This window comes from Ambystoma mexicanum, chromosome 5p, assembly GCF_040938575.1.
Source record: "Ambystoma mexicanum isolate Mex_15411 chromosome 5p, UKY_AmexF1_1, whole genome shotgun sequence".
In the NCBI taxonomy this organism is placed as follows: Eukaryota; Metazoa; Chordata; class Amphibia; order Caudata; family Ambystomatidae; genus Ambystoma; species Ambystoma mexicanum.
The window spans coordinates 797,748,978-797,765,030 of NC_090930.1; the positions used below are offsets into that span (position 1 = coordinate 797,748,978).

The window sequence follows — 16,053 nt, forward strand, 5'->3', positions numbered from 1 at the left end:
TATAGGAGCGCAAGGAGGCAACTGACATTTGCTCAGTGACTCAATTATTCATCTACTACCTTACTATTGCCCACACAGGGGTGCTGCTTTGAGAGACCGTAACACTACTGGTTTCAAATGCTATTGCCCACAGATTTCTACATAAATTAAGATATTCAAATTAAATCCTGAGGCCAAAATGATGCCAATAAAGTGATACTAAGTTCACGGCTAATGCCCACAGAGACTCAGCTAAAGAGGCAGATGCTACTACATCCAAATAAACTAATGAACCTTGCGTTAAAAGGCTTTTTACCCACAGTCATCCAGTTGTAATACAAATGGATGCATCCAAAGAAGCAAAATAACACTGAGCTCAAAAGCTAATTCAAGCAGATGCTCAGTAAAGGCATCAAATGTGGGTACTGCCAATTGGGCAATGTGTTACTGGTCTCAAGGGATATCCATGAATGGAGGATAGCAAAGGGGCAAGGCACTGGACTTGGAAACAAGACCACGCAGAGCAACAGATGTTCAAATCACGGATCCGCCCTTAGAAACCAAACTCAGGTCAGGTATTGGATTTTAGGCGCATTATAAAAAAAATAATTAAATAAATTACCCACAGACACCCAAAAAAAAGGAGAGCAAAGCAAATAAATGGAAGACACAAATGTTGTATGAGAAAAACACAAATTAGCTACTGACAGAGCAATCTTATTTGTGCAATTTTTCCGCTCACAGGCCCTCATTACAAGTCAGGCGGTGGACCATGGTGCTATTAGCACCATGGTCCATGCCGGATTCCGCCATGGTGGATGGCGGAAATACCGCCCCATTCCAAGGTGAGTGGGGCGGTAATTCCCCATTCACCATTTGCCCTTCCCCATTCCCATTTTTGCCCCATAGGATGGGGAAGGCGATAATTACGGCACCGTAAATTACGGTGCCGTAATTAGCACCAAGGCCGCTTAGCGCCTTGGATTTTAACGCCTGCAAAAAGCAGGCGTTAAAGTGTGAATCAGGCGTTAAGGATTGACGGAGCCGACAGCGCTGTTAAACCCTTAACGCCTGACTTGTAATGAGGGCTACAGTAATTCAAGAAACATAACTCACATAGTTGACTTCTAAAAAATCAGTTCTAATCCATTTGTGTCAGATTATGAATCAATAAATCAATGTCCAGAGCCAATGAGCGGGGGCCATAGTCGGTCAGACTGACAGTGGACATACATTGCTGGAATCCAGTTGATTCAAATAACGGTACCAAACAAACATGAACAATGGTGTCTAAAGTCAAAGAAAGAGATGCCAGCCAGAGGCAAATAGCATCAATATAAAAGGATGATATTTTTCTTGGTCTTATAAAGCACTGCAGACCTTTGTCGGAAAATAAATCAAAGAAGGAACCACATCTGAGCAACTCTATGTGGCTATGAATTTAAAAAAGAATTGCTACCTTGACCTCAGAGGATGTGCTCAGGGAAAGAGGGATGCTTTGGTCATGTAGAATGTGGCCATGAGGACATTAGCTGTTTGTAATGGAAAGGTTGCTGATGTGCAAAGGGGAAGTGAATAAAAAACCTTGTTGCACCTCCTGAGAAGGGAGGAATAGCCCGGACTACCCAGACTGTTCCGCCGACCACTCCCCTCTGTTCAATTCTAGGTTTTTAATTGACAGAGCAAGCAGATGAGCAAAGATGCAGATCTCTAAAGACATCTCAGGCACCCAACCAGCTCCATATATCACTGGCAGCTCTAGGTGTTTAACGAATAGAGGGAGCGGGAGAGCACGGACGCAGCTCTCCTGACACCTCTGGCATCTAGACTGCTCCACCTACCACTTTACTGACTGATATTTAGATGGGCAGATTGATCATGTGGCGACGCCCTCATCACCTTGCCTACATCAGTCAACGTACCCATCATCTTGGCTCCAAATCGTCTGACCTTCCATGCACGCACCTGATGGTGAATAACTGCCTTCTAACCTGTATCTATCACTACAGCATTAGTCAGCACAGCTCGAAGAGCCGATCGCCGCTGATGGATAACTTTATCATGTATAACCTGAAGCCGATGCCAAAAGTGTATCCGGGAAGAATACAGGCTCTATTTTCTATGGATTGTTGGTTTGCTCTCTCTACTATGAGTTCCTTGGAAAGTAAGCTCAGGTTTTATCCACACCAAGATGAAGTCTCACAATGAACTTTGCTCAGTGGAAACTGTTTTTTATCTATATCAAAACACGACATGGGAATTACATACATAAAATACCCCATTATGCCAAAACGTATATCCAGGAAGAGGAAACATTACATTTTGGGTTACCTGACATGTCATTGGGCCTCATTACACGGTAGGCGGTGAGCCATGGCGCTATTAGCGCCATGGCTCATGCCGGTAAAATACCGGCACCGCCTTGGCGGAAAGGGGATTTACCGCCCCATCCCAAGGTTGGAGGGGCGGTAAATCCCCCTTCCGCCATTGCCCTTCCCCATTCCCATTTCTGCCCCATAGGGCTCTATGGGAATGGGGAAGGCGCTAATTACGGCACTGCAATTTTGCGTTGCCGTAATTAGCTCCGAGATCCCTTAGCGGGTTGGTTTTTAACGCCTGCAAAAAGCAGGCATTAAAGCACCAACCCGCTAAGGGACCTCGTAGTAAGGCGGCAGGGATTTACCGGTACCAGTATTTTACCGGTACCGGTAAATCCCTACCGCCTACTGTGTAATGAGGCCCATTGACTTGCCAATGCTTCTCCAACATTCTGTTTCCTAATAAAGATGTTTATTTGAGTCAGATTTGACCTTTTCAGCTTTATTGATGCATATAATTTGGCAGCAGGAGATATTCTTCAGATCCCTACAGTTGGCCCCTTGACCCCTCCATTATCAAGACATCAGCCTCCACTCAGTGGAAAGCCTAATGGCCGATCTTTTCTGATGGAATATTCCAGATATTTAATCCATTTTTTAGGGTGAAAAAGAAAGTCATATACATTGGGAGTTGGGAAACGTTAGTAGTCCCCGCTGTTGCCCCATTTGTAATGTCTAGGAGAAATAGAACAGCGTATTTTAAGTAGCACCTCCTGTGGATCAGGCACAGACAGAGGTCCAACTTGCTCAAACAGCCATGTGTCAGAGAAAGGCATTCTTCATACACATTCTTTTCAGCTTCATCTTACCTGTAACATTCCAATATCTTCCCATGGCCCTGTTAACACGCCATGAACTGGAGAGTGACGTCTTGACAGAGCATCAATATTTCTGAAAACAAATGTTTCGGCAATTTTGAGTTAGGATTGTCAGGGCCTAAAGCCTTATAGGAAGAACACCACTCAACCAGCAAACTGCTATTTGAAACTGTTAAGATAAAGCCCTTCTCTAAGGATGAGATATCAAACATCCAGCTTAGCAACGTAAATACCCCAACTTTGCATGAATTACCAAACAAAGACGCTGTCCTTCCACGCAGTCGCCGTGTGCTATGGTGGCACAGCATACTTCTATGGCACCCCATGTTCATATATGCTTCCATGCTGGCAAGGTTAGCGCACGTGCACTGACCGTCATTTTCAGGATACCTGACTGACCACAATGGAAGAGCCGACTGCTGGGTGCCCGAGATTCTCTATTCCTTCTCCAAAAGTGCCAGCAGTGCTGTGCTTTGGATATTGGCACAATTATCTGCACAAATGCTTCAGTAACACAAAGCATGCACACACAGGGTACTACAGAATTTTGCCTTTATTAAATAAGAGAAACAAAGACTTAAAACACATAGGCCCTCATTACAACCCTGGCGTTAAGGGGTTAACGGCGCCGTAAAAGGTGGCGGTGCCGTTACCCCATTAACGCCTGATTACGAGGTCCCTTTGCGGGTTGAAAATTTTAACGCCTGCTTTTTGCAGGCGTTAAAAACCAACCCGCAAAGGAACCTTGGTGCTAAGTACGGTGCCGCAATTTGCGGCACCGTACTTGGCGCCTTCCCCATTCCCATTGAGCCCTATGGGGCAAAAATGGGAATGGGGAAGGGCCATGGCGGCATGGGGAATTACCGCCCCGCCAACTTCGGAATGGGACGGTAATTCCCCATTCCGCCATGGCGGAGTCGGTAAGTTACCGGCATGGACCATGGTGCTATTAGCACCATGGTCCAACGCCAGGGTCGTAATGAGGGCCATATACATGAAACTGACATTCATAGAGAGTACAATCCCAAGAATTAGACCACCTTCCATTCCCTCATTGTGTAGTTTACCATGAAATCTCTATGAAATGTGACCAAATCTCCTCAAAGAGATTCTTCTTCTTTATCCTGTTCCAATGCACCCTCTTCAACAGTGATATCCTGTGCATTCCCTGCACCCATTCAAACTCTAAGGGTGGCCGTGTCTTCTTCCACACCCCTAGTATCAGCTTGTCCCAGTCATTGCCTCCCTGAATACCCAACATCTATGTGCAAATGACGAGTCTTCAATCCGGGAGTTTCCCCCCAAAATCAGAACTTCAAATGTAAAGCCCATGTGTGTTCTTAAGATTCCATTCATGGTCACTGTAACCTTCCTAGAAAAGCTACCTATCTGACTACACTCCCAAAGCATATGTTCAAGCTTGTAGCACATCCTGTAATACCAAGGTGCACCCCGTTGTGCCGCTTGCACAGGCGGTGTATATTTGATCATCCGGCCACTGATGTTGTCTAGATGAACTGGAAATACCAATTACAGACTTTTAGAGGGATTACATGTGCTACAATCTTTGGCAGTCTTCAGCGATAATAGCTATACCCAATCTTTTTTTCTGCAACAAAACAGACAACGACTTCATAAAAACCACAAGAAAGAACTGTTATGCCACAAACTACCTACAGAAAAGCACCTAGTCCTAGACGTGTCACAACCAAGAAAACACATTTGATTGTACCCATTTTAACCCTTTACCATTGCAGTTAATTGTGCACTCTCCTGCCCAGAAAACCAAATGTACACACACTCAATGCAGTCCACAACTATGTGCGAAAAGAGTATTAATTTTACTTTCACCCCAGCAATAACGTAAATATAAAACCATTTTATTATAATGATTACATCATATATCCTATCCTCTGATAATCTTTCATATTATCGAACTCCTCAGAACTGCCATCATACCCTGTTGTTCCAGAGTCTCTAGCATATGCAGTGTTTCCCCTGCTATGGAAGAAACTAAGATGCACCTGAAAGTCTATGCCCATAACCAAAGTGCCCATCATGGCTACAATCCTTGAGAAAGCATTGGTCTGCTGTACTGAACTTTGGAGACTACTGGGCAAAGCACTTCAACCAACCTCACCCGCAAGCCAATATCATAGTACCCAACGTTCTTCTCACCATATTTCAGTGGGACAAAGTATGGCCTTTTTTCACTGACACTTTCATTCGCTTTAGTTACCATGCTACCCATCAATTCCATAAGGCAGTTCATGATCATACATGCCACTACAAAGTTCCCAGCAACAGGCATGTACCTTGACAAAGCATCATCAAATATTCTAAACAAAATAGTGAGTAATGTAATATGAATGACCAAACCTTTTCTTTCGTTAGATTTTGTTTCTCTACAGGCAGTTCCCAATTGAAGAATATCAACATCTTAAAACAGATAACTATGCAGACTCAGAGCTTGAAAAGCACCATAAAGGGCATGAAAAGGGGTCTTAGAGCAAGAAACCCAATCTGTATCACAAATAATGTATTGGCTTAAAAATCAAAATACCAAATGGCTAGTGGTTTCAAAACTAAAGTGTACCTCATAAACCACTGATTAATAGAAGAACTTTGATATCTCTTACACAACAATGGCTATGAAATTGTACTCATGAAGGACAAAATTGTATTTGTGACAAATTGGATTCTGCTTCACAGGAGTACAACGATGAGTATGGGGTACAATGGCCCATTTAGCCATTACACTTCTACAAATCAAAACCCAATGCACCTGGTTCCTCAGCTTACATTCTACTAATGAACCAAATGTCCTAGGTTGGTACAAGCATGCCAAACCAATTATAAGAATCCGTATAATGATGGACTGTATAGTATTGAAGGGCCAATCAGCGGCTGTATAACTGATATTCCTTGTGTTTTGCGTGTTGAGAGGTAGGCTCAGGCTGCCCACTTGATAGAAGGCAGACACCTGCAGGAGTAACATTTATATGATTGTATAACTAGATGTATCCCTTAGCCAATCCCAGCACCTGATAGGTTTTGGTATTTGCAACATAGGATGACATCACTCTGACGTACCTCAAGAATATAAAGGCTGTGTGGTAACATGGGCCGAGAGGAGGCTATGTTCTTAAAAGGGTGTGAATGTGAACCAGTAGTGACCCAAACAACACAGTGTCACAGTCCAAAATAAAGGGACTGTCCAATCAGGGTTCTATAAAAATATATATACTTTAATCAAACACATGATCATAGAACAGATACAAAACCCTGTACAAAAGCTCACACCAAAGGAAGAGCACAGAGATGCAACAGGCTGAGAAAAGTAGCCCTCTAAGCATAGTTTCAAAAATGATATGTCTTTGATGAAACTCGGAGCAATCATGACCTAACTAGTCTATAGGAACTAAGTGGACTGAGGGGGCAGTTCAATGTCAACATTACCTGGATTCAGTTCTTGGTGGGTTCATGGAGTCAGACACGGTGTCAAGTGTTAATGCAAGCAGATCAATCTCAGTTCAAGCAAGTTGGATTGTGTAGGCCCAAGCACCATGTGGACATCGAGTAGTGGCAAATGTGCTTGCTCGGTGCAGTAGGAGGGCTGCTCTCAAGGGTGAAGGTCAGGAGGTCCCAGGATCGCTTCACAGTTGTTCCAGGCCAAGTTGGGCTTTAGTCACCCTGAAGGTTCGATGAGCTACGCTCCATGGATTTCAGTCGGTGGGCGACGGTCATCGAAGTGGCAATCTTGGGTCCCTTGATGTGCAGGCCGATGAGGTGGCCAATAAAGGGCTTGCTGGGTTGAGCCTTGGTTGCAACCAATGGTCAGATTTGGTGTGTGACTCACCAGTGATTAGCATCGGGCCCCAGCATTGAGCTGGTGATTTGAGCCTAGCAGGTGACGGGCTTAGCTAGGGCACAATGCAGGGTCTAGGTGTTTCAAGTGTGAGAAATAGTTCCGATTGGTGGAAGAGTGCAAAAGCCGAAGCCAGCACCTTCCCTCCTGTTCAAGATGCAGTGAACATGGAGCGACCGGTTCAGTGCGGTAGAACAGAGAGCTTCGGATGGCCTGGCCTTCCGGCTGCTGTGAGGCCCACTCAGAGGGACTCGAAGACAGGATGGTTCCATTCACGTTCTGCTCTCCCTGCTCTAGGAGATTCCGGTGCAGAGTGGTAGATCCTAGTCCACATCAAATGTCACTCCCAATATGCCCTGGGAGAGTTATGGAACAGACTTTCCTTCTGCCTTGGATGGCTCCTTCTTCACCTCTGGCTGAGGGCTTTGGAAAGTACAACTTTCCCAAAGGAAGTGCAGAGAATTCTTCCTGAGGGATTTAAAAGGATCCGGGAGGATCTGCTGGCAAGGTGGTTGGTCAGCTTGTTAGTCTAAAGCTAGCCTGCCCTAATGGACCAATCCCTACTCCTGCATGGAGTGGACTTTGCCCTTCTAATGTCAGCCCTCAAAGTGCTTTGCCTCAGGGGAAGTGAAGAGAGACAGAGAGAAACAAAATGGTGGAAGTCTCCTTCCAATGACCAAAGTCCTCCTACGTATTTGCATCCTGCCCCCTTCCCTTCCTGCTAACAATAAAAATGTTGAAGATAAAGCACTCTGGTGTTAGGCGACTGATTTGGAATGGGTGTGCTACTTTGAGGCCTGGGCCCCGGACAACTGCCTGCTGTGCGGCTTTCTCTAGACGAGGGTGTTACTGGTCCTCACAAAGGAATCAAAGAGGAGGATTGGTCTTTGGGTTTCAGATCTACCCTTTGGCAGTCTCAAACAGTCTGACCAAAATACACATCACCTTCCACAGCAGAGCTGACCCACAGGAGCTGACACATGTGTTGTGTGATATCGATAGGGATGGGGCGGCCATGTTCATACGTAGCACCATTCACTATGCCTAAACTCAGGCAAAGCTTTATGTTGTAGTTTTCCCTGCCACCAACACAGGTTACTTATGAGCATATTCATTATGGTTCTGGGGGCTTATCTAAAATGTTGCCCCAGTGTTGCAGCGGTCGAGTGGTAACCTTGTAACCTTTGAACCTGCTCTATGACATGAGTGGACAAAGAGTGGGGGTGTCCTGACTGGAAAAGTCTAAGCCAACTGCCGCTTATTGATTGCAGTCTAGGTTTAAAGACAATGTGTTATCCTTGGGTGTCACCATTTGTATATTTACCAAGGATAGCAGTACATGAGAGAACCTTAATAATCCACTAGTACTAAACCATTAGTCTGCAAAGGAACAGTTTTTATTAAGTAGCTGTCCTTGTTCTTTTACATATTTTTTTGTAAAGAAACTGTAGGTACAAAATATATGGGTGTACATTTTTTCACCAAAGTCACACATAAAAAATGTAAACAAATATAGAAAAAGTAGAAAAAAGACATGTAGCAAAAGACAAGACAAAGTCATACATGTGCATACTGACAGAAATATAACGACATTCCATTGCTGCTCATACATTTTATTTTACAAATTGTAGAAAATTATCCTCGAAAGTAAAAGTCCTTGGATAGGTCTAACTAAGCCAGGCTAAAGGGTGACCAAAAAGTAGTTGATCGACGTCACTGAAATGAATCTCTACTTGGATTTGGGAGGGACCCCACCACACCCCTTGGGTAGGGGAGTTCCAGGACGTTTCGGCTTTAGTGGGTCACAGCCTTCTTCACGGAGCCAAGGAAAGGAGTCCCCTGTGAAAAATTAGGGGAGCTAGGGTTACTAGAGTGAAGTAACAAGAAATGTGAAAGGCACATAGTGGTAAAAAGCGGGGATATGTACATAATCATGTTATTGTCACAAGAAAACAAGACCCCATGATTTAAACTCGGAAGTACATTTCTAGTTATACTCAAATTGGTGACCAATGACTGGCCACACATCGACCTAAATTCAGAAAAGAAGGCAATTGCTAATAAAAATGTAATAAAATATGTCAAATATTCCTCTGAAAATAAAAATAAAAAATTTGGAAAGGACATACTGCCCAAATACACCAGATGGAGGAAACGTGTATTGGAAAAGCTGTAGTGCCGCAAAGCAATCCCATGGAATTCTGTGGCTGCTATGGAGTGCGTAGGCTAGAAAAGAAATGGTGTGCTGAACTCTGCACATGAAGCTGAGAGGAGCAGCAAGCGTCTGCCTAAGCAAAGGAAAGATCAGAGTTAGAAAAATGGCATGCCTAGTGCCTAGTATGGAGGGAGGTTGGAGGGACAGACAATGGCTGACTGCCAGGGCAATAATTTACCTTAAACGTGGGAGTCAGTCAACAGTGCGGAGCTCCGACTGCCTGTGTCAGATCGGCAAGGAGATATGCGACATTGCAGGGCTATGCGGTACTGAGCATGCGCCTTATTTCGTGCGCTGATCCAGCGCGCATGTGCTGTAGGGCTCTGCAAGGTCTGCATCTAGGTCGCCTGGCAACGTGTGCGCAGAAGTAAACCGTCATGCGTACAGTCACTGGAGTTCTAAACTCAACAGACGGCTCCGCGCATGAAGCTCCGGAATGTCAGAGTGACCGGCAAGAAACAATCCTGATGGGAGGAGTCTAAGCCCGAACCTTCGTTCGGTTGTAGCGCCGGGCTAGGTGCCTATAAATCATGGTAAACAAGGCAGTTTGAAGTAAGCGACAAGGAAGGACGTTACTCACAAAATGGCTGTGCAATAAAAATCCCTAAAATTGGATAGCTGTCAGGTACCGCCCCTATACACTAGATGGAGTGGAGGATGTGTAAACTCCTGTGAATGAGCGGAATGGGGAATGCAAAAAAATGCACTCATTGGGTATAGAGCATTGAGATTAAATATTTTATAGTTGGTTCTGGGGCTGTGCTTCATTCAGGCCTTTTGTAATGGCCTGAAGTTTATACATCCACCACGATTCTTTAAAGTGAGTGACATGAGTGGAGCAGGCACTGCAGATCAGGCTACTGGCAAAGTAGCCTGATCTGATCCGGCACAAGAACACTATGCTTTTTGCATGGAGTTGTTAAAGAAGGGGAATATGGGTAGCAGATTACCCTTTTGGAGATGGAGTTACCTGTATTCATGTATTAATACAAAGCAAAAAAAGATAGGGCTTTGCAACCTTGCCAGATGGCAATTCCTCACAGTATTATTTTAACATTTTGAATGTGCATAAACATATGATGAACTTGATGGAGTTAAATACTTAAGCTTCGTTCTTTAACAGAGGATCTTCAGATGCCACTTTCATGGGTGATTTGGCATATATTCAAGGCTTTAAAGCAGAGAAACATAGTAAATTGCAGCATGGTTATCCCGAAGTAGGTGCATAATTAGCCAGTGGAATGGTGTGCCATTACAGGAACATAACCATGTGTCAGGTGGAGGCTCCTGACTAGTGGGCCACAGGAAGGCAAGGCCGCATTTCCAATTCCTTATAACAGTTGATCTGATCTGAATCAGAGCTGTATTTACAGGTGGGGAGGTGGTGGAAAATCATGTTTATCCCTATAAATGTTCTATAATATAGCCAATAGGGTTGAGTATTCAAGCGTCATGATTAGCATGAAACAACACAAGGTGGAAAATGCAGTTACTTTTTCCAGCATCAGTATTCATAGTATCGTATTTTGTTGTATTGTACATTATACTAAGACATCGTAGCAATAATAAGCCCCTTTTTTCCTTCACAACTGCAGGACGTTTTCGGCAGGTGGAGGTCCTGGACCAGGTGACCAGCGCCTTCGCCTCTTTGCTGTCAGATGTAAACACAATGCAGCCGAAGTCGGATGTGGATGACAAGGAAAAGTTATTGGACCCCGAAGAAATCAAGATAGGGAAAAGGAGGAGAGTGTGCCAGATGCTCAGAAAAGCTTCCAGGCAACACACCCTAATGCACCAGGAGAGCCTAATGGGCACAGGAAAAACAGACTCTATTAAAAATTCAGAAGACAAATCACCCAGCACTAGTAGATCAGACAGAGTCAAACTAGTGAGAAAGCCAAGAAAGCGCCTCCCCGAGACCAAATCTCTAGCGCTCCTCACTGAAGAGCAGGCTGCCTGCGAAGATAAAGAAGACGTTCCTCCTCAGTCAGCGGGCGGCCTGAAGGCCAAGGTGCCGCTTTCTGCACATGCCTTAAAGCCGCCTCTCCTTTCCTCAGAAATGCCTTTAAAAGACAGAACACGGAAGAAGTCTACGTTATTTCTCACCAAAACACTCAAAAAAGCATCGGGTCTTCACAGGCATCCTACAGATTCATTTGAAATGGAAGAGGTAAGGTCACTGATATGTGTAAATTATATCAGCTAGCACATGCTCTTGTTACCTGTTGACCCTCTGGATTGTACTTCTCCCTCTCTCCCTGTTCTCCCTGTTCTCGCCTTGTCCCCTCGCTCTATTATTATTTTCATTATTTATTTATTGTATATTACAGTACAAATCTGTACTTTTAACACAAAACACACATACCAAGCCATTGTAATGGCTCTATATGCAGCCCTTCTCTTTTTTTGTGCACTGCTCCGATGCTTTCTGGCAACGTTCATGCTATGTAAAACCCATACATACATTAATGCATAAGGTTGGGAAACATATCTTTTTTTGACAGCCGGGTAAAGACACATGTCTCCTCCCCACGTGTCCCTCTCTCACTTCTCCCTATGTTTGTACCCATTGCTCAGTTGCTTCCTTGCTAGCCTCACGCTTTAAAAATCCCATACAAAAAATAATGTTGGCAAACATGTTCTGTTTGGATGTTGTGCTATTGCAAATACATTATACAGAATGTCAGTAAAGGTTATGTTGAGACCTGTCAAGTTCGTTAGAGATGTGCCCTTTGGGTATTACCCAAATTGTTCGAACGCAATTGTTCGAATTACCTAATTGACCGAAAGTCAAGGGTCCGAATTGACCTTTGCACTATTGACTATATATATATATATATATATATATATATATATATATATATATATATATATATATAATGGGGGGTTGCTGGGGGTTTCCCCCACATATATGTAACAATTGACCTTCACAATTCGGTCAATTGTGCAAAGGTCAATTGTAATTCGAACAATTTTAGTTCGAACAATTCGTATAGAACCGCCCTTTCTTACATTTCCAACTGAACTGAATGTCTGGATATCAACCTGACATGCTTATGGGCTCATGTATGCATCATAATCACACATCTCTAATGTTGTAAACTTAATATGAAGTGCAACACCAAGTTCACATTATTTGACTAGGAGTATGAGACAAGGGTGCATAGTGGAGTGTAATGCACCCTTGCCTCATACTCCCAGTCAAATAATGTGAAAAGACCCTGCATCAAAAGTAAGAAAGAATTACATGCAATTTACGAACAATCTCGGAAGACTTACATAGTAATAATAGAATGCATCATTTTTTTTAAATATAAACGCAGAATATTTATAAGCAATTTGGAAATACCAATGCATAAGCATACCAAGGAGTGATATAACAGCTGACTATATGGACATAAGGGACTTTATGGACATAAGGGGATAGACTACCAAATGGGATCACTCCAGAATAGGTTTACCAGCAAACCACTAAACTAATTGGAAAATAAAGAGAAGAAGCACAATTGGCGGACTTGCCCTGAGCACCAATGCCTGATAAATGTGTTCAATGGAGACTTCAATCTTCTGACTCAATAATAGCTGATATTTTAGCTGTCAAACGTCCATTTGTCAGCTTCATAGAGAAGTGAATCGGAGATTGCACAGATGCGTCTAAAAAAGTCAAGTAAAACACTGTGAAGGGAAAAATTGACTGGGTTTGTGATGGCTAACTTTACAAAATGATTACTTAGGACACCTTTGATTCATAACTGTTCTGTCCTGAAAATAAAATACATTTTATTCAGTTGCAGCAGTCTTACAAAGGAACACATTGAAACTGTTGTTCTTGAACATTACACAACTATAGGGGAATTAAGAGACTGAAGGCAATAGTGAGCGAATTTTGAAGCATGCAGAGGTGGCAAAGTATGATATGATATGGCATTTATTTTGCGCCTGTACACAAGTGTTTCTAGGCGCCACAAGACAAGGGAGGGAAGAAAGAGGAAAGACAAGACAAACAATCATACTAGGCGCTGTGTCATTTGGATCAAGCAAGTGCGACAACAGGAAGTGCAAGGGGAAGGGAGAGGGGGCAGCACAAGTGAGAGGGGAAGGGGAAATGCAAACAGGGCAGCTTGGCTCCGAGTAAGTGCAGCCCGTCGAAGGGTGGCTTTAGGTAAGTGCTAGGAGACAGGGAGGCTATAAGGGTTACAGCTTACAGTCTCTAAGTGCATGATAGGCCAGTAGGAAGTGCAAGGAAGACTGGTGTAGGAGGAGCCAGGTACCCAGTGAGACTCTGAGGGTACCAGACAACCAGTCAGCATAGCAGACAGGTAAGTTAGCAGGGAGGCGAAAGAGAGAAGGCAGAGGCAAAAAGGAAGGTCTTTAGCTACTTCCGGAACTTCACGTGATCCGGCTCAAGTCTGAGTGGGGCAGAGAGCCTGTTTCAGAGGGAGGCACCTGCAGAGAAGAGAGATCTATCCCCCACTCTCTTTCTAGAGAAGCATCTGACCCTCAAAGAGTTGGAGGTAGCAGAGTGAAGGGCTCTAGAAGGAAGGTATTTTGGAAGAGAGAGTTGGATATAGTTTGGGCCCCAGACCCAGAAGGCCTTGTGGATGATGCAGAGGGTTTTGGACTTGATCTTTGCAGCCAACAGGAGCCAGTGGAGAGATTTTAGGTCTGGAGAGATACGGTCCCTGGGCTTGAGGCCAAGCTATGTCTTGCAGTCCTGTTCTGAATTAGTTGCATAGGGCGGAGAGTAGAGGCAGGTAGATTGAGAAAGAGGCTTTTGCAATAGTCCAGCCTGGAGGGAACCAGGGTTCTGGAAACAGTGAGCTTCTGGGGGAAAGTGAGAAAAGGTAGAATACCTCTGAGGAGGTGCAGCTGGAAGTGGACCTTTTTGGCAACGTCTGTGATGTGCGAAGAGAAAGAGAGTGGAGTCGAAGATGACACCAAGGTTTTTTGCCGCACAAGTAGGGTAGAGGGCCCAAGCAGGACGGCCATAGTGAGAGAGGGAAAGTGGGAGCAAGGGTCGGAATGAGAAGGAGCTCCGTCTCACTGGCATTAAGGCAGAGATCGTTGGAGGCACACCAATCCTGGATCATGGATAGATAGTCTGGGATGAGCGAGGGAGATGAGGCAGCTGAGGGAACGCTGAAGGAGAGCTGGGTGTCATCCGCATAACACTGAAAGTTAGAAGACAAGGTGGAGATCACGTGGGCCAAAGTGGCCAGATAGACATTGAAGAACCAGGGAGAGAGGGTAGAGCCCTGGGGGATACCACATGTGGAGAGAGAGGTGGTGGAGAGAGTACAGTCATTAATATGAACTGCTGGGGGGCATCATGTATATACTGAAGGGAATCATGTGACACAGAAAATGGGCACTGTGCAGGTGGAATCTTTGCAGATTGACAAAGAATTGGAAAGTTGAAGTCAGCTCTTTGGCCACCGTCTTCATACCAGATTGCAGAGGAACAGAAATGGCTGGAGAGAGACTTCAGCGTGACAGAGCAAATGCTGCAGGTTGTGTACATTGCAGAAACACTAGACCTTATAACATTACTGAACCTACTCATCATAGTGTTTAATAAGCATTTAGTTTTATTTTTTTAATTTTTGCAATAGTAATTTGAAGGTAGAATCTTTGCATACAGCTAATATATAGCTGACTATGGCTTTGAGGTCCTGAACAGTAAGTGCTATTACCTTATTTGTCTGATGGCATAGCCAAAAGCTGCCTCCTTCCTCAACTTTTAGCCATTTAAAATGTTGGTTATTAGGTGATGCTGAAATCGCTGTCTATAAGTGAAAACTATTGTCAACCAATACCTGCCCACTTCATTGCCGTTTTCTGCTCAAATTTCCAGTGCTATGCTGATGACATTCAACTCATTTTCAGGCTGCCCTCAGCCACCTCCTCTCCCCCTCTCATCTCTGACTGCACACCATTCAAGATTGGTGTGCCGCCAATGATCTTGTCTGAATGCCAGCAAGACTGAGATCCTCCTCATCGGCACATCATCTCCATCGTTTTCCTCCACTCTCTGGCTGGCCTCCCTTGGCCCCACTCCTATCTCTACCTGCGAGGCTAAGAACTTCGGGGTCATCTTTGACTCCACACTTTCCTTCTCCGCCCATATCTCTGAGGTCTCTAAAAAGTCAAACTTGCTACTGCACCTCCTTAGAGGTACTCTGCCCTTCCTCTCCTTCCCTCAGAAGCTCACTGTCTCCCAAGCTCTTGTTCCCTCTAGGTTGGAATATTTTAACAGCCTCTTTCTAAATCTACCTGCCTCTACTCTCCGCCCTCTGCAACCTATCTAGAACAGGACTGCAAGACTTGTCCTTGGCCACAAGCGCTTGGATTGTATCTCTCCAGCTCTGAAATCTCTCCATTGGCTCCCAGTGGATGCAAGGATTAAATTCAAAACCCTCTGCATTGTCCACAAGGCTTTCTGGGGCCTGGGTCCAAAATACCTTCAGCTACCAGAAAAGTAGCTGGGGGTAGATATCTATCTTTGGCTGGGGCCTCCCTCTGGAACAGCCTCCCTGCCACTCTACAACTTGAGGAGAACCATCTCCGGTTCGGGAAGCACCTCAAGACCTTCCTCTTTGCTTCTGCCTTCTCTCCCCCTCTCCCCTGCTGACCGGCTCTCTCTTGGCACTGTGCACCTGGCCACCCTCTTTCCCCTGGGCCCAGGTACCTGCTCACCCTGCCGCCCTCTTGCACTGCCTCCTGGCCACCCCTTGCACTGGTGGACTGTATCTGTACCCCTACAGCCCCCCTGTTTCTTCTTTCTCTGCACTTATC

The 16,053-nt window shown here is 44.7% G+C and overlaps 1 protein-coding gene across 4 annotated transcripts in view; it reads left to right on the forward strand.

The window, feature by feature from the left end:
- ITPRID1 (ITPR interacting domain containing 1) overlaps positions 1-16,053 on the forward strand; it is an 826,173-nt gene that overhangs the window by 506,424 nt on the left and 303,696 nt on the right. For all 4 annotated transcript variants that reach the window (XM_069613212.1, XM_069613214.1, XM_069613215.1 and 1 more), the window contains one exon: positions 10,854-11,428. In XM_069613212.1, the coding sequence (XP_069469313.1) occupies positions 10,854-11,428 (575 nt within the window). The remainder of the gene's footprint in view (positions 1-10,853; positions 11,429-16,053) is intronic.